This window comes from Pseudophryne corroboree, chromosome 4 (genome assembly GCF_028390025.1).
Source record: "Pseudophryne corroboree isolate aPseCor3 chromosome 4, aPseCor3.hap2, whole genome shotgun sequence".
NCBI classification, from domain to species: domain Eukaryota; kingdom Metazoa; phylum Chordata; class Amphibia; order Anura; family Myobatrachidae; genus Pseudophryne; species Pseudophryne corroboree.
In genome coordinates this window covers 716995190-717022010 of record NC_086447.1, presented here as the reverse complement: position 1 = coordinate 717022010, position 26821 = coordinate 716995190, and the positions used below count along the sequence as shown (strand labels likewise).

The following is a 26821-nucleotide window of genomic DNA, read 5'->3' as shown; positions in this document are numbered from 1 at the left end:
CCCAGTTGAAACTCCACCGTAGGAAACTTCTTGGACTCACACCAAGAGACATATTTCTTCCAAATACAATGGTAATGTTTAGACGGTACCCCTTTTCTAGCCTGTATAAGGGTAGGAATAACCTTCTTCGGAATGCCCTTCCGAGCAAGAATCAGGTGCTCAACTTCCATGCCGTCAAACGTAGCCGCGGTAAGTCTTGATAGGAGAACGGCCCCTGCTGCAGCAGGTCCTCCCGAAGAGGAAGAGGCCTCGGCTCTTCTTGCAGTAGATTCAGAAGGTCCGCGTACCAAGCCCTTCTTGGCCAGTCTGGGGCAATGAGGATCGCTTGAACCCTTGTTCTCCTTATGAGCTTTAGGATTCTTGGGATGAGTGGGAGTGGTGGAAACACGTACACTGACTGGAAGACCCATAGAGACACCAGGGCATCCTCTGCCTGTGGGTCCCTCGACCTGGAACAACAACACCGAAGCTTCTTGTTGAGATGAGAGGCCATCATGTCTATTTGGGGTAAACCCCAAAGATCTGTTATTTCCATGAACACCTCCGGATGAAGTCCCCACTCTCCTGGATGGAGATCGTGTCTGCTGAGGAAGTCTGCTTCCCAGATGTCTACCCCCGGAATGAAGATGGCTGACAGCACTAACGCATGTTTTTCTGTCCAGAGGAGTATTCTTGTCACCTCTGACATTGCCGCTCTGCTCTTCGTTCCGCCTTGTCGGTTTATGTAAGCCACTGTTGTTACGTTGTCCGACTGTACTTGAATGGCCCGATTTCTCAGAAGAGGGGCCGCCTGAAGAATACCGTTGTAGACGGCTCTTAGTTCCAGGATGTTGATGGGCAGGCCGGCCTCCAGGCTTGACCACCGTCCTTGGAAGGTTACTCCTTGAGTGACTGCTCCCCAGCCCCAAAGGCTCGCATCCGTGGTTAGAAGGACCCAGTCCTGAACCCCGAACCTGCGTCCTTTCAGAAGGTGAGGTAATTGGAGCCACCAGAGGAGTGAAATCCTGGCCTTTGGTGACAGACAAATTCTCTGGTGCATGTGGAGGTGAGATCCCGACCACTTGTCAAGGAGATCCAGTTGGAAGGTCCGAGCGTGGAACCTCCCGTACTGGACAGCCTCGTAAGAGGCCACCATCTTTCCCAATAGGCGAATGCATTGATGAACCGACACCCGGGGTGGCTTCAGGACATCCCGGACCATAGCCTGTATCACCAACGCCTTTTCCTGTGGAAGAAACACCTTCTGCACTTCCGTATCCAGGATCATTCCCAGAAATGACAACCTCTGGGTTGGTTCCAAATGTGACTTTGGAAGGTTCAGAATCCAACCGTGACTCTGGAGCAGTCGTGTTGTGAGAACAATGGACTGCAGTAGCTACTCCTTGGACGATGCCTTTATCAGCAGATCATCCAGATATGGAATGATGGTCACACCTTGCTTGCGGAGGAGAATCATCATTTCCGCCATCACCTTGGTAAACACCCTTGGTGCTGTGGAGAGGCCGAATGGCAGGGCCTGGAACTGGAAATAACAGTCCATCAATGCAAAGCGGAGATAAGCCTGATGCGGCAGCCAGATCGGAATGTGGAGGTACTCATCCTTGATATCCAGTGATACCAGGAAACCCCTTCTTCCAGACCTGATATCACCGCCCTGAGAGACTCCATCTTGAACTTGAACTCCTTTAGAAAGGGGTTCAATGATTTTAGGTTCAGAATGGGCCTGACCGAACCATCCGGCTTCGGTACCACGAAAAGGTTCGAATAGTAACCTTTGGTCAGCATGTGAGGCAGCACTGGTACAATGACCTGTGCCTCCACCAGTTTTTGGACATCGTCCTGTAGTACAGTGCTGTCCTCCAACAGAGTTGGTAAGCCTGACTTGAAAAAGCGATGAGGAGGGAGACTTTGAAATTCCAGCCTGGATCCCTGAGACACAATATCTGTCACCCAGGGATCCAGGCCGGACGATACCCAGACATGACTGAAGTGTTTGAGTTTCGCTCCCACTGGCCCCACCACCGGGTTGTGCAGTCCACCGTCATGCGGAGGACTTTGGCGTACCCGAAGTAGGCCTTTGTTCCTGGGAACCTGCAGCGGCAGGTTTCTTGGACTTAACCCGACCTCCCCTAAAGAAGGTATTGGACGGTTTGGCCTTTTTAGGCTTGTTAGGCCGAAAGGACAACGTTGCAGCAGAAGAGAAGGATTTCTTCGGAGCATGTGCTGCAGGAGGGAAGAAACGGAGACTTACCCGCTGTAGCGGGGGATATCCACGCGTCTAGAGCTTCCCCAAAGAGAGCCTGACCTGTATAGGGTGGGGACTCCACACTTCTTCTGGATTCCGCGTCGGCTGACCACTGGCACAGCCACAGTTCCCGACGAACTGAAACAGACATGGAAGATATTCCCGGAGCCATGGAACCCAGGTCTTTCATGGATTCTACCATAAAACCTGCAGAATCATGTATGTTGCGTAAATACAAAGCAACGTCATCCCTATCCATCGTATCCAAATCCTCAAGTAAGGTAGCCGACCACTTTACTATTGCCTTTGCAATCCATGCAGTAGCAATAGTGGGACGTAATATGGCCCCAAAAGCAGTGTACATTGATTTAAGCGTGTTATCAATTTTCCTATCTGCCGGCTCCTTTAAGGTGGTAGATCCTGGAACAGGTAAAACCACCTTCTTTGAGAGTGTGGACACAGATGCGTCAACAATCGCCGCGTTTTCCCATTTTTTCCTATCCTCCTCAGGGAAAGGAAATGCCACCTGTACCCTTTTAGGGACCTGGATTTTTTTCTCAGGGTTTTCCCATACTTTTTCAAAGATATCATTCAATTCCTTTGACGAAGGGAAGTTTAGCAAGGCTTTTTTATTTTCAGTGAAAAAAGCTTCTTCAACCTGCTCAGGTGTGGTATCATTAACATTTAACACATCCCTGATAGCCTCTATCAATAATTGCACCCCCTTTGCAAGCGATGCGGACCCCCGCAACACATCCCCATCACCATCTGTAGTGTCAGAATCGGTATCCGTGTCGTCTTGTGTGACATGCACAAGTGCACGTTTGTGGGGGTGTATAGCGGGGCGTCCTGAGATACCAGAACCGGGCCACACTGCCATAGAGCTCTGTAATACCTGGGTTGTAGATTCATTACTTGCAATCCTGTCAGAAATCTGAGAAATCCAAGATTTGATAGAGGAAAACCACTCAGGTTCCCCTGCTGGTATCTGTGCTAAACCAGTGTTATCCTGATTACATGGAATGGGATCATCCTGGGAGGATAAATCCTCTGTAGCATATGACACAGTGTCCCTGGACATAGCTAAAGGAGACCACCAAACACTCCACACACACACACAGGTGGGGGCAGAGTTCCCCCCCCCCCCCCAAGAATGGCAAGAGAGTCACAGAGATCGGAGCCAACCCACACACAGCACTTTTAGTAAAGGGAGACCCCTTGTCAGCGCTGACTGTGTCCCTTAATAGGAGACACAGTCGTTTTACAGCCTCCCCTCCCTTCTACAACCCCCTGGTACCGTGTACTGATAGCTGGAGTTGCTGTGGAGGGACCTGTTCTTCCATCCAGCACTGTGCAGGCAGGAAATGGCGCTGGAACGCTGCTGGGTCCGCTCTGAGGAGAAGCTCCGTCCCCTTAATTACGCTGTCTTCCCGCTCTTCAAGAATTATACTGGCCTGAGGTAAAACGTGCTGGCTGAGATCCACGGTCCCCGACAGACTTGTGGACCAGTGTGGGGTAAGCGCTGGCCCAGTGCGCTCCTCACAGCGCCGCACTATGTGCCTTTGATCCTTCCTCCCTGCTAGGGGGGTTGGTGTCTCACTCACCACTCTTCAGCTCTGTAAGGGGTAGGCGGCATGCTGCTGGGGCGAGTGGTCCCCTGTGGAGGAGACCGATCCGACCCCTCGAGCTCAGTGTCCAGTCAGCGGAGACAGTGGCTCAGACCCCGCAGGGCAGACACTGCTCCCCCCCTTAGACCCACGCTACAGGCAGGCTGTTGCCATCAGCCTCCTGTAAAAAAATAAACTCTAAAAACAACTTTTACTAGAAAAGCTCAGGAGAGCTCCCCTAGCTGTGACCGGTTCCTCCGGGCACATTTTCTAAGCTGAGTCTGGTAGGAGGGGCATAGAGGGAGGAACCAGCCCACACTCTCAAACTCTTAAAGTGCCAATGGCTCCTGGTGGACCAGACTATACCCCATGGTACTAATGTGGACCCCAGCATCCTCTAGGACATAAGAGAAATATATTTTATAAAAATAAATATATTGGAGCCAGACAGAGCAGTAGAGAGGGGGCATATATCGATATAAGAGCATGAATGCTACACCTAATACATATATAAATATCTAACTATATAGATACACACAAACATATAGATATATAAATATATGGGATCCGGTCAGGATCCCAGCAGTCGAAATGCTGACGCTGAACGCCGACACTGCTCGGAATGTCGGCGCCAGCATCCTGACTAGGATCACAACCCCGACGCCAGAATCCCGAACTAGCATTTGCCGGGCCGCCGGAGAGGTAAGCCAGGGGGCGGGAGGTTAGGTTTTGGCTGCGGGTGGAGGGTCAGGGTTAGGCTGCGGTGGTGGCAAGTGTTAGCGAAGTAACCTGAGCACAGCTGTTACTCCGGTCCGGGTTTTTACTGTGTAGTGGTTACAGGCTCTGTGCACGGCAGGGAATCCGGCGCTGGTTTTGTGCTCACAGTCTGTGAGGTCTGAGTGGGGCGTGGACAGCACCTGCTATATAAACCATCCTCTCAGGCTAGGCAAATGCTGCTGAATCTTTGTTTGTTAGTCAGTTCCAGAGAGTTAGCTAGTACTGTGTGACTTTGTATTTACTTGTTGCTTACTGCGAATAGGCCTTGGGATTCGGTACTTCATTCTGCCAATCCGGACCTAGCAGTAAGACTGGAGTCAGTTGTTTGACCTGCTGGGGTTCTTTGGCTATTCTGTGAACCCAGCAGGTTTGCGGCTGTACTCTCAGACCTGCTTGCTTAATCCTCCCTCACTGTGCAGGGCGTCCAGGTGTCAGTTTAGTGGCAGTAAGCTGAACCTGTGCCCTGCAAGTGGGGGTTAGGATTGTGGATACTCTCCTTGTGTCTATATTTCTATCTCTGACCAAGGAGTTTATTCCCACACCCGTTGGTAACCCTTTGGGGTTTTTTCTGTTGCTCTTAGCAACATCATTTCAGGTGCTCCACATGTTAAATCACTACACTTCGCTTCATTGTCCGCTCTATTCCATCTGAGCATTCCTGACACTAGGGAGACACCCAATTCCTGAGCCTTTGGGCTTCTCCGTTCACTTTGTGTTTATTAGTTATTCCATCACCTCCTGTGTATGTTATGTTATACTGTCTGTGAGTTCGTTTGCTTCGTTTCCCTCTCTGTTCATACACCGGTATACTCCTGTTAGCACTAGTGTGCGTAACACCCACTTTAATACATGATGGGGACACAATGGGCAATGGCTCCTCGGTGGTCTCTTGAACTGGAGCAAAACTCCGCGAGAGCGCATCAGCCTTGATGTTTTTTGACCCAGGGCGATATGTTATCAAAAAATTAAAGCGAGCAAAAAACAAAGCCCATCGTGCCTGCCTGGCATTGAGCCGCTTCGCTGACTCTAAATATGCCAGATTCTTATGGTCGGTGAGAATTGAGACCACAAACTTAGCCCCCTCAAGCCAGTGTCTCCACTCCCCGAGTGCATCCTTTATAGCCAGCAATTCCCGGTTACCCACATCATAATTCATCTCAGCAGACGAAAATTTACGGGAAAAGTAAGCACAGGGATGAAGGCGATTATCAGACACCCCCATCTGAGAGAGCACTGCCCCAATACCTATCTCAGAGGCATCCACTTCTACCACAAAAGGACGCTCTGGATCTGGGTGTCGCAGCACCTTGGCCGAGACAAATGCCCTTTTGAGACGGGCAAAGGCCGCTTTGGCCTCACAAGACCAGTGAGCAACATCCGCCCCTTTCTTAGTGAGTGCCACCAAGGGGGCCACTATAGACGAAAATCCAGCGATAAACCGTCTATAAATATTCGCAAAGCCCAGAAAACGCTGAAGCGCCTTCAAACTAGTGGGCTGCACCCAATCCAGGACTGCCTGTACCTTAGAACCCTCCATTTGGAAACCTTCTGAGGAGATAATATACCCTAGAAATGCGATTTGCTGGACTTCAAACTCGCACTTCTCCAGCTTCGCCCCAAGCTGGTGGTCTCTGAGTTTCTGGAGGACTTGCTTCCGATGTTCCTCCAGGGAATGAGAGAAGATTAGGATGTCATCTAGATAAACAACTAAGAATCTATCCAAATATTCCCTGAGCACATCGTTCATGAATTCCTGGAAGACTGCCGGGGCATTAGAGAGCCCAAAAGGCATCACCAAATATTCATAATGCCCTGAGTGGGTATTAAAGGCAGTCTTCCATTCATCCCCCTCTCTTATTCGGATTAGATTGTAAGCACCGCGTAGGTCAATCTTAGAAAAAATGGTGGCAGTACGAAGCTGGTCAAACAAAACCGAAATGAGAGGCAGTGGGTACGAGTTTTTAATCGTGATACGGTTCAATTCCCTGAAGTCGATGCAGGGTCGCAACGAACCGTCCTTTTTACCCACGAAAAAGAACCCCGACCCAACTGGGGACTGTGAGGGTCTGATAAATCCCTTAGCCAAGTTCTCCTGTATGTACTCTGCCATAGCCTGAGTCTCAGGACGTGACAGGGAGTACAACCTGCTCTTGGGAAGCTTAGCATCCGGCAACAAATCAATGGCACAGTCATAGGGGCGATGGGGAGGTAGTACCTCCGCAACTTTTTTGGAGAACACATCCGCAAAATCTGCATAACATCCTGGCAATCCTGGCAAACTTAGCTGCGAGAGCCTGACTGGAAGGCTCAAGCAACTCCTGAAACAATCACTACCCCAACTAAGAATCTCCCCAGAGACCCAGTCAAATTGAGGGTTATGGGCCCTTAACCAGGGTAACCCCAAAACCAATGGGGCAAAAGAACAGACAGTCACATAAAAAGACAATTTTTCAGAGTGTGTGGCTCCAATAAACAAAGGAATTTGGCTGGTGCAGCAGGTAATTTTACCCTGGGACAATGGTTCCCCGTTTAACCCACAGATCTCAATCTCTGATGCCAAAGGTACTGAGGGAACAGAGTGTTCCAGGGCGAATTGACGGTCCATGAAAACCCCATCGGCCCCACTGTCAACAAAGGCCTCAGTCTTGACAGTTTGACCGAGGATCTCCAAAGTCACCGGAATGAGAAAAGTCTTTTTAGGAAATTCTGACTTCTGGCCTGACAGGATATTTCCCATCACCCTCAGGCCCTGAAGTTTTCCGTTTTTTCTAGGCATGATACTACAACATGACCTTTATTCCCACAGTATAAACACAAACCCTGCTGTCTCCTCCGCGTCTTCTCACGCGAGGAGAGGCGGGTAGCCCCAATCTGCATAGGCTCCTCGGAATATTCCCTAGAGTCTGAGGTTCCCTTGGGAAAAAAGGAAACTGCGGTCTCCCTTTCAAGCCTACGCTCTCTCAGCCGTCTATCCACCCGGATGGATAACTGCATGAGCTGATCTAAGCTATCAGGCGAGGGATATTGTACCAGTTGGTCCTTTATCTGGTCAGAAAGGCCCCTTCGGTACTGGTTTCTCAGGGCTGGGTCATTCCACTGGGTATCATGAGCCAACCTCCGAAACTCCGTACTATAAACCTCAACTGGCCGTCGCCCTTGCTTAAGAACCGTAATCTGAGCCTCGGCTGAAGCCATCTTGTCAGGGTCATCATACAAAATGCCCAGTGCCGTAAAAAAAGCATCAACACTTTTAAGCGACGGACAGTCAGGCTGTAACCCATATGCCCAGACCTGTGGATCTCCTTGTAGCAAGGAAATCACCATGCCCACCCGCTGAATCTCCGACCCAGAAGACTGGGGCCTAAGCCTGAAATATAGCTTACAGCTCTCCTTGAAACAAAAGAACTGCGAGCGATCTCCAGAAAAACGATCCGGGAGATTTACTTTTGGCTCCTTAACCCCTGAACTTGCCGCTGCTGCTGCGGGAGCTCCGCTAGCGGCCTGCGGGGTGTTCATTTTAATGGACATCTCATTAAATTGTCGAGTCAGGACCTGCACCTGATCGACCACCTGTTGCAAAGTATTTTGAGGGGTATGCTCCATATTCCCACAAAATTTCAACAGGAGTAAGGCTGCTGAATATGTTACGCACACCAGTGCTAACAGGAGTATACCGGTGTACGAACAGAGAGGGAAGCGAAGCAAACGAACTCACAGACAGTATAACATAACATACACAGGAGGTGATGGAATAACTAATAAACACAAAGTGAACGGAGAAGCCCAAAGGCTCAGGAATTGGGTGTCTCCCTAGTGTCAGGAATGCTCAGATGGAATAGAGCGGACAATGAAGCGATGTGTAGTGATTTAACATGTGGAGCACCTGAAATGATGTTGCTAAGAGCAACAGAAAAAACCCCAAAGGGTTACCAACGGGTGTGGGAATAAACTCCTTGGTCAGAGATAGGAATATAGACACAAGGAGAGTATCCACAATCCTAACCCCCACTTGCAGGGCACAGGTTCAGCTTACTGCCACTAAACTGACACCTGGACGCCCTGCACAGTGAGGGAGGATTAAGCAAGCAGGTCTGAGAGTACAGCCGCAAACCTGCTGGGTTCACAGAATAGCCAAAGAACCCCAGCAGGTCAAACAACTGACTCCAGTCTTACTGCTAGGTCCGGATTGGCAGAATGAAGTACCGAATCCCAAGGCCTATTCGCAGTAAGCAACAAGTAAATACAAAGTCACACAGTACTAGCTAACTCTCTGGAACTGACTAACAAACAAAGATTCAGCAGCATTTGCCTAGCCTGAGAGGATGGTTTATAAAGCAGGTGCTGTCCACGCCCCACTCAGACCTCACAGACTGTGAGCACAAAACCAGCGCCGGATTCCCTGCCGTGCACAGAGCCTGTAACCACTACACAGTAAAATCCCGGACCGGAGTATCAGCTGCGCTCAGGTTACTTCGCTAACACTTGCCTCCCGGTTGCCATGGCGACGTGGCAGCACAGAGCAGGAGATCCTAACACCGGAAGAGCTGACATTATAAGGAAAGGATTTTGGAATCCAGGATAAGACTCATACCAGCCACACCAATCACACCGTATAACTTGTGATAACTTACCCAGTCAACAGTATGAACAACAACAGAGCATCAACAATGGATGCCAACATAACGTAACCCTTTATTAAGCAATAACTATATACACGTATTGCAGAAAGTCCGCACTTGGGACGGGCGCCCAGCATCCACTACGGACTACGAGAAATAGATTTACCGGTGAGTAAAATCTTATTTTCTCTAACGTCCTAGTGGATGCTGGGGACTCCGTAAGGACCATGGGGATTATACCAAAGCTCCCAAACGGGCGGGAGAGTGCGGATGACTCTGCAGCACCGAATGGGCAAACACAAGGTCCTCCTCAGCCAGGGTATCAAACTTGCAAAACTTAGCAAATGTGTTTGAACCCGACCAAGTAGCTGCTCGGCAAAGCTGTAATGCCGAGACCCCTCGGGCAGCCGCCCAAGAAGAGCCCACTTTCCTTGTGAAATGGGCTTTCACTGATTTTGGATGCGGCAATCCAGCCGCAGAATGAGCCTGCTGAATCGTGCTACAGATCCAGCGAGCAATAGTTTGCTTTGAAGCAGGAGCACCCAGCTTGTTGGATGCATACAGGATAAACAGCGAGTCAGTCTTCCTGACTCCAGCCGTCCTGGCTACATAGATCTTCAAAGCCCTGACTACATCAAGCAACTTGGAATCCTCCAAGTCACGAGTAGCCGCAGGCACCACAATAGGTTGATTCAAATGAAAAGATGACACCACCTTCGGCAGAAATTGCGGACGAGTCCGTAATTCTGCCCTGTCCATATGGAAAACCAGATAGGGGCTTTTACATGACAAAGCCGCCAATTCTGACACACGCCTAGCCGAAGCTAAGGCCAATAGCATGTCCACCTTCCACGTGAGATACTTTAGCTCCACGGTCTTAAGTGGCTCAAACCAGTGAGATTTCAGGAAACCCAACACCACATTGAGATCCCAAGGTGCCACTGGTGGCACAAAAGGGGGCTGAATATGCAGCACTCCCTTAACAAACGTCTGAACTTCAGGAAGAGAAGCCAGTTCCTTTTGAAAGAAAATGGATAGGGCCGAAATCTGGACCTTTATGGACCCCAACTTCAGGCCCATAGTCACTCCAGACTGTAGGAAGTGCAGGAACCGGCCCAGCTGGAAGTCCTCTGTAGGGGCCTTCCTGGCCTCACACCAGGCAACATATTTTCGCCATATACGGTGATAGTGTTTTGCTGTCACGTCCTTTCTAGCCTTTATCAGCATAGGAATAACTTAATCCAGAATGCCTTTTTCCGCCAGGATCCTGCGTTCAACCGCCATGCCGTCAAACGCAGCCGCGGTAAGTCTTGGAACAGACAGGGTCCCTGTTGCAACAGGTCCTGTCTGAGAGGCAGAGGCCATGGGTCCTCTGTGAGCATTTCTTGCAGTTCCGGGTACCAAGTCCTTCTTGGCCAATCCGGAACAATGAGTATTGTTCTCACTCCTCTTTTTCTTACGATTCTCAGTACCTTGGGTATGAGAGGAAGAGGAGGAAACACATAGACCGACTGGAACACCCACGGTGTTACCAGGGCGTCCACAGCTATCGCCTGAGGGTCTCTTGACCTGGCGCAATACCTTTGTAGCTTTTTGTTGAGACGGGACGCCATCATGTCCACCTGTGGCAGTTCCCATCGATTTGTAATCTGAGTGAAGACTTCGTGATGAAGTCCCCACTCTCCCGGGTGGAGGTCGTGCCTGCTGAGGAAGTCTGCTTCCCAGTTGTCCACTCCCGGAAGGAACACTGCTGACAGTGCTTGCACGTGATTCTCCGCCCAACGCAGAATCCTGGTGGCTTCTGCCATCGCCACTCTGCTTCTTGTGCCGCCCTGGCGGTTTACATGAGCCACTGCGGTGATGTTGTCTGATTGAATCAGCACCGGTTGGTTGCGAAGCAGAGGCTCCGCTTGACTCAGGGCGTTGTATATGGCCCTTAGTTCCAGGATATTTATGTGCAGACAAGCCTCCTGACTTGTCCACAACCCTTGGAAGTTTCTTCCCTGAGTGACTGCCCCCCATCCTCGGAGGCTCGCATCCGTGGTCACCAGGACCCAGTCCTGTATGCCGAACCTGCGGCCCTCGAGAAGGTGAGCACTCTGCAGCCACCACAGAAGAGACACCCTGGCCCTCGGGGACAGGGTGATCAGCCGATGCATCTGAAGATGCGATCCGGACCACTTGTCCAACAGGTGTTGGATTTTAGGAAGGTTGATTTTGTAGGGATGGGAAAATGTGTAAGCGATTCTTTGGCAGAGTGGAGGAACTTGGAAGCAGTGCAGGAGAGGTGGGAAACATTAAAATGTGCAATATTGAAGGCAACAGACCTTTGTATCAAAACTGTTAGGAAAAACACAAGGAAAAGGAAGCCAGTGTGGTTTGCAAAAGAAGTAGCAAATATTGTGAGAGCAAAAAAGATGGCTTTTAGGAAATATAAGCAGACACAAAATAATGAAGACAAAGAGATATATCTTGTTAGACAGAAGGAGACTAAGAAGGTAATCAGATGGGCAAAGGCACAAGCTGAGGAGAAAATGGCCCAGTCAGTGGGTAAAGGAGGCAAAACTTTTTTTAGGTATATAAGCGAAAGGAGAAAAACAAAAGGCGGAATTATAAATCTAAAGACGGACACTGGGAGTTTTGTTGAAGGAGACAATTTAATAGCAGATCATCTTAATTATTATTTTTGCTCAGTATTTACTACTGAAAGAGAGGGGAAGGGGCCACAGTTAAGTTGCAGGGATATTCAGGAAAATGAAACAAGTACATTTACAGAGGAGAAGGTCCTAACAGAACTCTCAAAGCTGAAAGTGGACAAATCTATGGGGCCAGATGGGATACATCCAAGGATACTAAAAGAACTTAAAGAGGTGCTGGTAGCACCATTGACAGAATTATTCAACCAGTCATTAGCTACAGGAGTAATTCCAGAGGACTGGAAAAGAGCAAACGTAGTCCCACTGCACAAAAGTGGAAGCAAGAAAGAGGCAAACAACTACAGACCAGTGAGTCTTACATCAGTAGTAGGGAAATTGATGGAAACTCTCTTAAAAGAAAGAGTTGTAGATTATCTCAAATCCGGCAATTTACAGGATGCCAAACAGCATGGATTCACTGGGGGGAGATCATGTCAAACAAATCTTATTGACTTTTTTGATTGTGTGACTAAAGTGATGGATAAAGGTGGAGCCATGGATATAGCTTATCTAGACTTTAGTAAGGCTTTTGACACTGTTCCACATCGCAGACTGCTAAATAAACTTGAAAGTTTGGGATTGGATATTAGGATTATTGAATGGATAAGATCTTGGTTGAAGGATAGAAAACAGAGAGTTGTGGTAAATGGAGTGTATTCACAGGAGGGAAATGTTACCAGTGGAGTACACCAGGGATCTGTACTTGGACCAGTGCTTTTTAATATCTTTATTGGTGACATTGCAAATGGCATTAAAGGGAAAGCATGCCTTTTTGCAGATGACACAAAGGTATGCAACAGGGTAGACACACCAGGTGGGGTAAAACAAATGATTGAGGATCTAGGTAGACTAGAGGAATGGTCAAGAGTCTGACAATTACAGTTTAATGCCAAAAAATGCAAAATCATGCACTTGGGTCTCAAAAATCCTAAAGCTAAATATAGTATTAATGGCACTATACTGGAAACTACTGCGGAGGAAAGGGATCTAGGAGTCACTATTTCAGATGACTTAAAGGCAGGTAAGCAATGTAACAAGGCAATGAGGAAGGCTAGTCAGATGCTTGGCTGCATTGGGAGAGGAATCAGCAGCAGAAAGAAAGAAGTAATAATGCCACTGTATAGGTCATTGGTACCGCCTCATCTAGAATACTGTATTCAGTTCTGGAGGCCATATCTTCAAAAGGATATTAATACATTAGAAACTGTACAAAGGAGGGCAACTAAAATGGTGCATGGCCTACATCACAAAACATACCCAGAAAGACTAAGAAATCTCAATATGTATAGTTTGGAGCAGAGAAGGGAAAGGGGGGACATGATAGAAACTTTCAAATATATCAAGGGTTTTAACAAAGTCCAGGAGGGAAACATTCTCCAAATGAAGAGAAGCAATAGGACACGAGGACATGCACTGAGGCTGGAGGGGGGGGGGGGGGGGGGGGGGTTCAGGGGAGATTTGCGGAAAAATTATTTCACAAGAAGGGTAGTGGACAAGTGGAATAGCCTCCCATCAGAGGTGGTAGAGGCTAAGACAGTAGAGCAATTTAAACATGCATGGGATAGACATAAGGATATCCTTACAAAGAAATAAGGATCAAATAAGGTTAGAGATAAAAATAATGTAAAAAAAAAAAAAAAAGGGGCAGACTAGATGGGCCAAGTGGTTCTTATCGGCCGACAAATTCTATGTTTCTATGTAATATCCCTTACAGCTTCTTTTAAATATGCTGCAGCGTCCCTGATGTGACCCAGAGTCAAAAGTACACCATCCCTGTCTAGGGAATCTACCTCAGATGACAAGTTATCTGCCCACTTTTCAATAGCGCTACTCACCCATGCCGCAGCAACGGCAGGCCTGAGTAGCGACCCTGTAGTGACATAAATGGATTTTAGTGTATTTTCCTGCTTACGATCCGCAGGATCCTTTAGGGCTGCCGTGTCAGGGGACGGAAGCAGACCACCACCTTTTTGGATAGACGCGCTAAAGCTTTGTCTACCGTGGGGATTGACTCACACCTTTCCCTGTCCCCAGAGGGGAACGGATATGCCACTGGAATTCTTTTGGGAACCTGAACCTTTTTGTCCGGATTTTCCCAAGCATTTTCAAAAAGTGTGTTCAGTTCATGAGAGCGAGGAAATGTTACCTCAGGTTTCTTTCCTTTAAACATACAGACCCTTGTATCAGGGACAGCAGGGTCCTCAGTAATATGTAGTACGTCCTTTATCGCCACAATCATGTACCGAATACTCTTAGCCAGTTTTGGATGTAATCTGGCATCACTATAGTCGACACTGGAATCAGAGTCCGTGTCGGTATCTGTATCTACTAACTGGGCAAATGCACGTTTCTGCGACCCCGAAGGGGTCTGGGTCTGTGACAAAGCATCTTCCATGGATTTTCTCCATGTTTGGTTCTTAAACTCAGATTTTTTTTGTCCCATTTTCATTTAAAACACTCAACATATTCACCCAATCATCCGTCGGCGGTGCCGACACAGCCACTCTCACAGTATTTTCTGTCCCCACTCCAGCCTCCTCCTGGGAAGAGCACTCCGCCTCAGATATGTCGACACACATGTACCGACAGCCACAAGCACACTGGGGCTATAAGAGATAGACCCACAATAAAACCTGCAAGAGGGACACAGAGAGAGATCTGCCAGCCCACACCCAGCGCCTATCCCAGTACTGAGGCCATTAAGGTGACTACCCAGCCCTGTTAGCGCTTTTTATATAATCAATCAGCACCAAATTGCTGTGCCCCCCCCCCCCCCTTTTTAACCCTGTTACGTGTACAGCAGTGCGGAGGACGGGGTCAGCGTTTCTGCAGATTCTGAGGAGAAAGAAGATGGCGCTGGTCAGAGCTGTGAGGCTAAGTTACGCCCCCTACTTCAGTCCCGCTCAAAATACTGATTATACTGGCGGGGGTCCCTGAACTAGTGCCCGGAGCACTGTTACTATACATGCTAGTCTGATCTGAGGTCTCATGCTGCCCAGGGCGCCCCCCCTGCGCCCTGCACCCTGCAGTGCCGTGATAAGCGTGGGAGCATGGCGCGCAGCGCGCCTGCTGCGCGGTGCCTCTTTTGCCGTCACTGAAGTCTTCTGCCTTCTCATACTCACCGGGCTTCTATCTTCCGGCTTTTGTGAGGGGGCGACGGCGCGGCTCTGGGAACAAGCAGCTAGGCGTACCGTAGTGATCAAACCCTCTGAAGCTAATGGTGTCCAGTAGCCTAAGAGGCAGAGCCCTTGAACTCTTAAGAAGTAGGTCTGCTTCTCTCCCCTCACTCCCACGATGCAGGGAGCCTGTAGCCAGCAGGTCTCCCTGAAAATAACAAACCTAAATAAAGTATTTTTCTGAGAAACTCAGGAGCGCTCCTCAGTGTGCATCCAGTCTCACTGGGCACAGAATCTAACTGGAGTCTGGAGGAGGGGCATAGGGGGAGGAGCCAGTTCACACCCATTCAAAGTCTTATAGTGTGCCCATGTCTCCTGCGGATCCCGTCTATACACCATGTTTCTTGAAGCATCCCCAGCATCCTCTAGGACGTATGAGAAATATGGACGAGATCGTCCATATTGGCCTGCATGCACAGGCGACGGGGCACCAGCGATGAACGAGCGCATCGTTCATCGCTGGTGCCTCCACACTCAAAGATATGAACGGTATCTCGTTCATTAATGAACGAGATCGTTCATATCTTTGAGTATTATCGCCCAGTGTGTAGGGCCTATTAGATTTGGGCAGGGTGTGTTCAAACTGAAATCTAAATTGCAGCGTAAAAATAAGGCAGCCAGTATTTACTTTGCACAGAAACAAAACAACTCACCCAAATGTAACTCTCTCTGTGCATGTTAGATCTGACCCCCCCTTCCCCCAACACACAGACACCCTGCGGTGTATATGGTTTTGCCCATTAGAGAACAATTTTGCTGCTGCGATCAGGTCTGAATTAGGCCCTTGGTACGAAGTGCATACGATTATGACCAGAGGTTCTCAAACTCGGTCCTCGGGAGCCCACACAGTGCATGTTTTGCAGGTAACCCAGCAGGTGCACAGGTGTATTAATTACTCACTGACACATTTTAAAAGGTCCACAGGTGGAGCTAATTATGTCACTTGCGATTCTGTGAGGAGACCTGCAAAACATGCACTGTGTGGGCCCCCGAGGACCGAGTTTGAGAACCTCTGATTATGACGGATAATATGGGCTGCATGTATGATCAGAGGATGTGACATTCGACGCGCGGGACAGCGCATCACAATCACAACCAAAACATGCATGATGTGCACACGACGCAGCAATCGTGGTGTCGAAATTGTGTATTTTTACGTAAAAATTGTCCTAATGTATGGCCAGCTTATGGCTGTTTGTGCATTTGTTTTGTTGCTCCACCTTTTCAGCATTTTACAAACCTGGGTGGTTTAACTCAGTCACGGGACAATAATGAATCAGGTCAGAAGGAAAAGTGGCACCGGCTTTGAGAATGGGGATATGTCTGTATGTTGGACTGTGCATCAGCCTTTTATGGTGGTGGAAATGTGTGTACATACCTCCCAACATGACCCTCTCCAGGAGGAACACAATGCTCTGCCCCTGGACTTCCTGCTTAATTTATGATTGCCATCACCTGCGCTGAAACACCTTTGTTATCCATTAACCTTTTTAAAACATGTGCTGGCAATCATAAATTAGGAGAAAAGTCCAGAAGCCGAGCATTCTGTGCCTCCTGGAGAGTGTCATGTTAGGAGGTATGTGTGTATAATGGGGTTGGGTTTGGGATCCTGGTTGCCAGAATGCGGCAGTTGGGCGAGCGCCCTGAAACCCCTTGCGGGCTCGCTGCACTCGCCACTTGTTCTATTGCCACTCTATGGGTGTTGTGGACACCCACGAGTGGGAACAGCCCTCGGCCCCTTGCCAGTAGGCTGACTGCCGAGATCGTGACTACATCCCATATAATGTGCAGCTGCTTGTAATGCATTTCAATGATTTGTATCCTGTGTGAAATTGTATTACCATTTTAACTGTCTTTATGAATTGAACTTTTTTTTTACATTTTTTACATATATATATATTAGTGTAATATTTAATATGCTGTTTCATACAACAATTACGGCCTTAATACCAGCTTATTCGGTTTTATTTTTGCGAGGCTCAATTTAATGGTATCTACTTTAGTCGGTGGACTATGCATCTAGAATAACTAATGGCGTTATTCTGGATCTATAATCCATTTGCCACAAAGATAACACAATAAAGGCGCCGCACAGACAAACTGCGCATTTACACACAAAGGCCGGCCATGCTGTAGCGCTACCGTGTGTGTGTGTCACTAAGGCAACTGAGGCCGGGGACACACACAGAAACACACACACACCTTCCCCCGTAAATGGGGCGTGGCTAAAAATACGTCACGCACACACAGACTCCACCAATCGGCGCCTTCTACGACAGGCCCGGCCGTTGGTTGTGTTATAAGGACGGGGAGGCGCTGTCGCTCCAGCCCATCCATCTGTATAGCTGTTGGGGAGACGGTGTGAGGAAGCGCGTCGCTACTATGTCTCGGTACGGACGGTATAGCGGAGGTGAGTGTGAGTGTGGTGGATGCGGGAGACCAGCTGGAGCGGGTGTATGAGCTGGCGAGGGCGTCGCTCCCGTGCTGGTGCTAGTGGCGCGTTTTTGTCTCAGCCGCCATTTTGTAGAGCGCCCAGGTCACGTGTCTGGCGCTTTGTGTGGCTGTGGTGAGGGACGTGAGGTAATGGCGGCCGGTCGCTGGTGCCTGTAGCTCCCCTCCGCTTGGTGATGTGAGTATGAGTCGTAGCGCTATAACCACAGAATTCTCGGCATTATTAGCAGCCTGTGTACAGCTACCAGCCGGCCGGCTTTTCGGGGACCCTCGGTTCTTCTATGTGCTGCCGCCCTACACCCGGGCGTGCCCGCGCTTCCTCTTGGTGGCGCCCCGTGCCTCCCCACAGGCCGCATGGCTGCTGCTAGCTGTAGGCCGTGCCTGCCCTCACCAGGGTATAGACCATTTGTCTATTTCCACCGTTCTTCCTTGGTGCTGCTGTGTACGGCATGCTTCCATGGCGCCATTCAGCAGTTACTCCCTTTTTTTTTTTTTTTTTTTTTTTTTTTTTTTTATATTTGTGAACGTACATGTTCCAATATGAAAGGGTTTTGTTAATGTGCTTTATAGCTGTGGTAAAGAACGGACTTGCAGATCAGTGTGTATGTGTGCGTGGTTTAAAAAAAATTTTTTTTTTTTTTATGTTGCCAATGAGATTTGTAATTTAACACTTGCCTTATATTTCCTCTCAGAGGCAAAAGTCTATGTTGGTAATCTAGGCACTGGTGCTGGCAAAGGCGAGTTGGAGCGAGCTTTCAGCTATTACGGCCCTCTGCGTACAGTCTGGATCGCAAGAAACCCCCCAGGGTTTGCCTTTGTGGAGTTTGAAGACACTCGGGACGCTGAAGACGCTGTGCGTGGGCTGGACGGAAAGTATGTGGTCTGCTTCAGGCTACTTGTGCTCCAAGCTGAAAGTATTAATGGCATGTTTGAACCTCTCATGATGTGTACTTAGACTGCTGTGCAGCAGTTTTGCCATAGGACTTTCAGATTGTGTTGGGGGTGGGGGGAATCCAATCAGCAGGGGTAACTTCTGATAATGGAATCGCCAGGGGATATCCGATTAGCCCCAATATCTATTGGGGGTTTGGTAGGCAAAACTAAATCTGCAAAAAGTTCAGTGTGTGTCCTAAAGGGAACTACTATAATTGTGGGTCGTCCCCCACCGTTAACCATAAATGCCTACTTAAGAATTGCTAATATGGACCTCTGTTAAGACTTCCTGCTGCGGTTAGACTTATTGGGGTTTTGGCTTTAACAGGTAGGAGGTCTTTATTTAAAACATGGCTTGACCACCAACTGTGATCAGTGCTACAGTAAAGACCAGTGAGCTGGCTGACTGAACTCTGATGCAGTGAGTTTAGCCAGATCCTTATGGACATGCTCTAGTGACATTCTGCTATCATGTTTACATCTGCATGATATGGCCTTTCCTTTAAATGTACTATTGTTTGCCCTTTAATAGCACTTTGCTGCTTGAAACTAACTCGGCATGGCTTTTATTTTTTCAGGGTAATTTGTGGTTCAAGAGTACGAGTAGAGCTGTCCACCGGAATGCCGCGCCGTTCACGCTATGACAGGCCCCCGGCACGCCGTCCCTTTGACCCCAGTGATCGGTGTTATGAGTGTGGGGAAAAGGGACACTATGCCTATGATTGTCAAAGGTATAGCAGACGCAGGAGGAGCAGGTACATGATTACTTGTTTGCCTGTAACCAGAGGTTCATGACTTCATTTAGTGTAAAAGGGATGTGCCATTGTGTTAAAGCAGCAGTCCTTTTGTCAGTATGTAGCATTCACTTTAGTTCTTACAACTTTAACGTATATGGCTATAGAGATGTGTGTGTGTGTGTGTGGGGGGGGGGGTGTTATAGAATTTATTAAGTTGCAGAAATCCAGATGTGTCAAACATGTAGTTGGGCGGAAATGACATCCTAAAGAATATGGATGAATTAAGCCCCATAACGGTGAAATAGCGCTCTGGCTCCAAGGGTACAAGAATGGAGCTTTTAGGTTTCATGGGTAATTGCATTGAGCATTTAATGTCTTACATTAAAACTATAGGGATTTTTATGTATTAAAAAAAAAAAAAAAAGCTTAAATACTGAACTGTACAATAATTGTATAGTTGTCTTTTTAATCATGCTTTCTAAATAGTTCTATGTAGCCCTAACACTGTTTGACATGTCTTGGTTAAGCTTTTAGTAGAAATAGCAATTTCATGAGTCTGTATATTAAAGGAAGTTGAAAGTGAGCACCAGAATGATGTAGTGATATCTTGATAATTTCAGCAGCTGTGGTAGCCTGAATGACATTATTGGTGTAGCAGCAATAATTTAGAAATAATGGACTGCTGCTTTTCTGTTCTTGGTTTGTGTAATTACTTTGAATTGTTCAAGTATATTAATAATCAACCTGGTCAAAACCTTACAGGTTTCTTCGTTTGAGTCAGTCGCCTTGATTCAGAATGTCACGAGCCTTAAGATTTCATGCTGAGGCGCCTTGCAAATCCGACATTATGATTCTGCTAGACCTTGAGGTGATCAGCATAAGAGGCCAGATCCCCTCAAGCCTCCTACATCTAGATCCAACTTTAAGATTCTGTAGAGGCCATGAAATCTATGATCTACTGTGATCGCCGTAACAGAGTAATATTGGCATACAATTGGGGCTCCCCTCCGGTTTAGGAAAGAACTACAGATTGACCACATTACCACCTAGAAAAACCTTCATGCGTCAATCAAGCCTCATCTGGTTTATATGGCTGTCAGTTTGAACGTCGTTAGATTGAAGACCTACAGTAGATGAAGTGATCGGCTGGTAGATCCTTCTAGACCGTCTAGATCTTCTAGACCTTGGGCCAAAGAGGGTCGACCTGCAGACTTGCAAGGTTTATTTTAACTACAAATTCTAGTCTTATTTTTAGATAATTTTTAATGTAAAATGAAGATTCCTTTTTAACCAGTTTCTTCTAGGTAGAGCTATTCAAGGCACATAGGCTTCCTGATTTCAGAACTTGTCTGGTTATAGGTAACGTAGTGTCTGAACATGAAGTAACTTAATCTCAAAAATTCAGATCTAGGTCCCGCTCTCACTCGAGATCCCGTGGACGGCGATACACTCGCTCCCGTAGCAGAAGCCGTGACAGGAGGTGAGTTATATAAATACAGTAAAATATTTCTGCCCTGGCAACATTGAGTTGCTAATATATATGCACTTTCCCTCATGCCGTGGTCTGGCAAGAATGTTAGTGGGTTTACTTGGTAACTTAGGCTTTACTTCACTAATAAAGCAGTTGTGATGTTTGTATAAAAATGGCTGCATCTGTATTAGCAGATTATTGTAGGAGTACTAGAGAATCATTGGCCTCACAACAGGAGATGTCAGGTGTTATAGTTCTACTGTTGCATGCTGTTTGACCATAGATATTTTGTATAACCGTGGCTAGACCCTAGGCAGTTTCACTTCTATGGTAAAACACATTATTATTATTATTATTTTTTCCCCCCAAAGATGCTGCTTTGCACCTAACTATCTTTTCCTTTTCCCATATAGGTCCAGGTCTGCATCTCCCCGCAGGTCAAGATCTGCCTCACCTCGTAGGTCCAGGACTGCGACTCCACGCAGGTCCCGATCTCCTCCTGTCAGGGCCCGATCTCCTCCTGTTAAAAGATCTAGGTAAGTGGAGATGCTACACTAATTTGCTTTTTGTGAATTTTGTTTTGTCTGGTTGACTTTCTTAATGGACGGTAAACATCATTTCTCTAACGTCCTAGTGGATGCTGGGGACTCCGTCAGGACCATGGGGAATAGCGGGCTCCGCAGGAGACAGGGCACATCTAAAAAGCTTTTTAGGTCACATGGTGTGTACTGGCTCCTCCCCCCATGACCCTCCTCCAAGCCTCAGTTAGGTTTTTGTGCCCGTCCGAGAAGGGTGCAAACTGGATGGCTCTCTTAAGGAGCTGTTTAGTAAAGTTTTTTTTAGGTTTCTAATCAGTGATTCCTGCTGGCGACAGGATCACTGCAACGAGGGACTTAGGGGAGAGACTTGCAACTCACCTGCGTGCAGGAGGATTGAAGTTTTAGGCTACTGGACACTGAGCTCCAGAGGGAGTCGGAACACAGGTCAGCCTGGGGTTCGTCCCGGAGCCGCGCCGCCGATCCCCCTTACAGACGCTGAAGAAAGACGGCGGAACGGAGGTCCGGAAACAGGCGGCAGAAGACTTCACAGTCTTCAGAGAGGTAGCGCACAGCACTGCAGCTGTGCGCCATTGTTGCTACACGGCTCACTGACACGGTCACGGAGGGTGCAGGGCGCTGCTGGGGGCGCCCTGGGCAGCAATATAAATACCTATTTGGCAAATAAATACATCACATATAGCCATTAAGGCTATATGTATGTATTTAACCCAGGCCAGTTTTCCTAATAACCGGGAGAAAAGCCCGCCGTGAAAGGGGCGGAGCTTATTCTCCTCAGCACTCAGCGCCATTTTCCTGACCAGCTCCGCTGGTGAGGAAGGCTCCCACTCTCCCCTGCACTACAGAAACAGGGTTAAAGAGAAGGGGGGCATAAATTGGCGATATAATTATATATTAAGAGCCCATATATAGAAACAACACCTTCTAGGGTTGTTATATACATTATGGCGCTTTTGGTGTGTGCTGGCAAACTCTCCCTCTGTCTCCCCAAAGGGCTAGTGGGTCCTGTCCTCTATCAGAGCATTCCCTGTATGTGTGTGCTGTAGGTCGGTACGTGTGTGTCGACATGTATGAGGAAAATGTTGGTGAGGAGACGGAGAAAATTGCCTGTAATGGTGATGTCACTCTCTAGGGAGTCGACACCAGAATGGATGGCTTACTTATGGAATTACGTGATAATGTCAACACGCTGCAAGCCGGTTGACGACATGAGACAGCCGGCGGACAAATTAGTATCGGTCCAGGCGTCTCATACACCGTCAGGGGCTTGTAAAAACGCCCATTTACCTCAGTCGGTCGACAGACACTGACACGGACACTGACCCCAGTGTCGACGGTGAAGAAACAAACGTATTTTTCCTTTAGGGCCACAAGTTACATGTTAAGGGCAATGAAGGAGGTGTTACGTATTTCTGATACCACAAGTACCACAAATAAGGGTATTTTGTAGGGTGGGAATAAACTACTTGTAGTTTTGCCTGAATCAGATAAATTAAATGAAGTGTGTGATGATACGTGGGGTTCCTCCGACAGAAAGTTATGGGCGGTATACCCTTTTTTCCCGCCAGTAGTAAGGGCGAGTTGGAAAACACACCTTAGGGTGGACAAGGCGCTCACACGCTTATAAAAAAACATGGCGTTACCGTTTCCAGATACGGCCGCCCTCAAGGAGCCAGCTGATAGGAAGCTGGAAAATATCATAACAGTATATACACACATACTGGTGTTATACTACGACCAGCAATCGCCTCAGCCTGGATGTGCAGCGCTGAGGGGGCTTGGTCGGATTTCCTGACTGAAAATTTTGATAACCTTGACAGGGACAGGATTTTATTGTCTATAGAGCATTTTAAGGATGCATTTCTATATATGTGTGATGCGCAGAGGCATATTTGCATTCTGGCATCAAGAGTAAATGTGATGTACATATCTGCCAGACGAAGACACGACAGTGGTCAGGTGAGGCAGATTCCAGACGGCATATGGAAGTATTGCCGTATAAAGGGGCGGTCCATTGGACCTGGTGGCCATGGCAACAGCTGAAAAATCCACCTTTTGTTACCCCGAGTCACATATTGGCAGAAAAGGACACAGTCTTTTCAGTCTCAGTCCTTTCGTCCCCATACGGGCAGGCGGGCGAAGGCCAGTCATATCTGCCCAGGGGGAGAGGAAAGGGAAGAAGACTGCAGCAAGCAGCTCATTCCCAGGAACAGAAGCTCCTCACGGCTTCTGCCAAGTCCGCAGCATAACGCTGGGGCCGTACAAGCGGACTCAGGTGCGGTAGGGGGTCATCTCAAGAGTTTCAGCAACACTCGCAAGGGAACTCCGGGATCCTACATGTAATATCCCAGGTGTACATTGGAAATTCGAGACGTCTCCCCCTCACACAATTCACAGGCTGTATTCCCAGCAGGTGATAATCAAAGTACCCTTCTTACAACAAGGAAGGGGGTAGTATTCCACACTATATTGTGGTACTGAAGCCAACCGGCTCGGTGAGATCTGAAATATTTGAACACTTACATACAAGCGTTCAAATCAAGATGGAGTCACTCGGAGCAGTGATAGCGAACCAGGAAGAAGGGGACGATATGATGTCACTGGATATCAGGGACGTTTACCTACAGGTCCAAATTTGCCCTTCTCACCAAGGGTACTTCAGGTTCCTGGTACAGAACTGTCACTATCAGTTCAGACGCTGCCGTTTGGATTGTCCACGGCGCCCCGGGTCTTTACCAAGGTAATGGCCGGAATGAGGATTTTTCTTAAAAGAAACATGGACGCTTTCCTGATAAGGGCAAGGTCCAGAGAACAGTTGGAGGTCGGAGTAGCACTATCTTAAGTAGTTCTACGACAGCACGAGTGGATTCTAAATATTCCAAAATCGCAGCTTTTTCCGACGACACGTCTACTGTTCCTAGGGAAGATTCTGGACACAGTCCAGAAAAACGTGTTTCTCCCAGTGGAGAAAACCAGGGAGTTATCCGAGCTAATCGGGATCCTCCTAAAACCAGGAAAAGTGTCAGTGCATCATTGCACAAGAGTCCTGGTAAAAATGGTGGCTTATTACGAAGCAATTCCATTCGGCAGATTTCCCGCAAGAACTCTTCAGTGGGATCTGCTGGACAAATGGTCCGGATCGCATCCTCAGATGCATCAGCGGATAACCCTATATCCAAGGAAAAGGGTGTCTCTCCTGTGGTGATTACGGAGTGCTCATCTTCTAGAGGGCCGCAGATTCGGCATTCAGGATTGGATGCCGGTGACCACGGAGGCCAGCCTGAGAGGCTGGGGAACAGTCACACAGGGAAAAAATTTCCAGGGAAGTGTGATTAAGTCTGGAATTCTCTCCGCATAAATAAGCTTAGAGCAAATTTATAATGCTCTAAACTTAGCTAGACCTCTGCTTCAAGGTCAGCCGGTATTGATCCAGTGGGATAACATCACGGCAGTCGCCCACGTAAACAGAAGGGCGGCACAAGAAGCAGGAGGGCAGTGAAAACTGCAAGGATTTTTCGCTAGGCGGAAAATCATGTGATAGCACTGTCAGCAGTGTTCTTTCCGGGAGTGGACGACTGGGAAGCAGACTTCCTCAGCAGGCATGACCTCCACCCGGGAGAGTGGAAACTTCATAGGGAAGTTTTTCAACATGATTGTGGACCATTGGCAAAGACCAAAGGTGGACATGATGGCGTCCCGCCCGAACAAAAAACGGGACAGGTATTCCGCCAGGTCATGAGACCTTCAGGCGATAGCTGTGGATGTTCTGGTAACACCGTGGGTGTACCAGTCTGTGTATGTGTTCCCTCCTCTGTTTCTCATAACCAGGGTATTGAGAATTATAAGACATAGAGGAGTATGAACTATACTAGTGGCTCCGGATTGGCCAAGAGGGACTTGGTACCCGGAACTTCAAGAAATGCTCACAGAGGACTAAGGGCCTGGGGAGCTAAGAAGGGACTTGATTCAGCAAGTACCATGTCTATTCCAAGACTTACCGCGGCTGCGTTTGACGGCATGGCGGTTGAATGCCGGATCCTGAGGGGAAAAGGCATTCCATAAGAGGTCATACCTACATTGGTCAAAGCCAGGAAGGAGGTGACCGCACAACGTCATCACCACATGTGGTGAAAATATGTTGCGTGGGTGAGGCCAGGAAGGCTCCACGACGGAAATTCAACTAGGTCGATTTCTACACTTCCTGAAAACAGGAGTGTTTTGGACCTCAAATTGGGGTTCATTAACATTTAAATTTCGGCCCTGTAGATTTTCTTCCAGAAAGAATTGACTTCAGTTCCTGAAGTCCAGATTGTAAAGGATGTATTGCATATACAGCTTTTTTGTGCCCCTAGGGGCACCGTGAGATCTCAACATAGTGTTGGGATTTCTTAAAATCATATTGGTTTGAACCGCTCAAATCTGTGGATTTGAAATATCTCACATGGAAAGTGACCATGTTAGCCCTGGCCTCGGCCAGGCGATTGTCAGAATGGGCGGCTTTGTCTTACAAAAGCCCATATTAAAATTTTCCATTTGAACGGGACAGAACTGGGACTCGTCTCCAGTTTCTTCATAAAGGGGTGTCAGCGTTTTCACCTGAAACAACCTCTTGTGGTGCCTGCGGCTACTAGGGACTTGGAGGACTCCAAGTTACTAGACGTGGTCAGGGCCCTAAAAAATATATATATATATATATATATATATATATATATATATATATATATATATATATATATATATATATATATATATATATATATATATATATATATATATATATATATAATATAGTTAGGACGGCTGGAGTCAGAAAGTCTGACTTGCTGTTTATACTGTATACACCCAACAAGCTGGGTGCTCATGCTTCTAAGCAGTCTATTGCACGCTGGATTTGTAGTACAATTCAGCTTGCACATTCTGTGGCATGCCTGCCACAGACGAAATATGTAGATGCCCATTCCACAAGGAAGGTGGGCTCATCTTGGGCGGCTGCCCGAGGAGTCTCGGCATTACAACTTTGCCGAGCAGCTACGTGGTCAGGGGAGAACACGTTTGTAAAATTTTACAAATTTTGATACTCTGGCTAAGGAGGACCTGGAGTTCTCTCATTCGGTGCTGCAGAGTCATCCGCACTCTCCCGCCCGTTTGGGAGCTTTGGTATAATCCCCATGGTCCTGACGGAGTCCCCAGCATCCACTAGGACGTTAGAGAAAATAAGAATTTACTTACCGATAATTCTATTTCTCGTAGTCCGTAGTGGATGCTGGGCGCCCATCCCAAGTGCGGATTGTCTGCAATGCTTGTACATAGTTATTGTTACAAAAATCGGGTTATTACTATTGTTGTGAGCCATCTTTTCGGAGGCTACTTCGTTTTGTTATCATACTGTTAACTGGGTTCAGATCACAAGTTGTACGGTGTGATTGGTGTGGCTGGTATGAGTCTTACCCGGGATTCAAGATCCTTCCTTATTGTGTACGCTCGTCCGGGCACAGTACCTAACTGAGGCTTGGAGGAGGGTCATGGGGGGAGGAGCCAGTACACACCATGTG

The 26821-nt window shown here is 47.9% G+C and overlaps 1 protein-coding gene across 3 annotated transcripts in view; it reads left to right on the top strand.

The window, feature by feature from the left end:
• Positions 1-16614: 16614 nt before the first annotated feature.
• The window catches only part of SRSF7 (serine and arginine rich splicing factor 7), a 32422-nt gene continuing 22215 nt past the window's right edge, over positions 16615-26821 (top strand). The window contains exons 1-5 of one of the 3 annotated variants that reach the window (XM_063918006.1): positions 16615-16696; positions 18264-18444; positions 19083-19259; positions 20647-20721; positions 21126-21248. In XM_063918006.1, coding sequence (XP_063774076.1) covers positions 16687-16696; positions 18264-18444; positions 19083-19259; positions 20647-20721; positions 21126-21248 — 566 coding nt within the window. In that variant the 5' untranslated portion in view covers positions 16615-16686. Of the gene's footprint in view, positions 16697-17388; positions 17531-18263; positions 18445-19082; positions 19260-20646; positions 20722-21125; positions 21249-26821 lie in introns of those variants that run through there. The other 2 variants (XM_063918007.1, XM_063918005.1) reach the window with 2 other exon arrangements.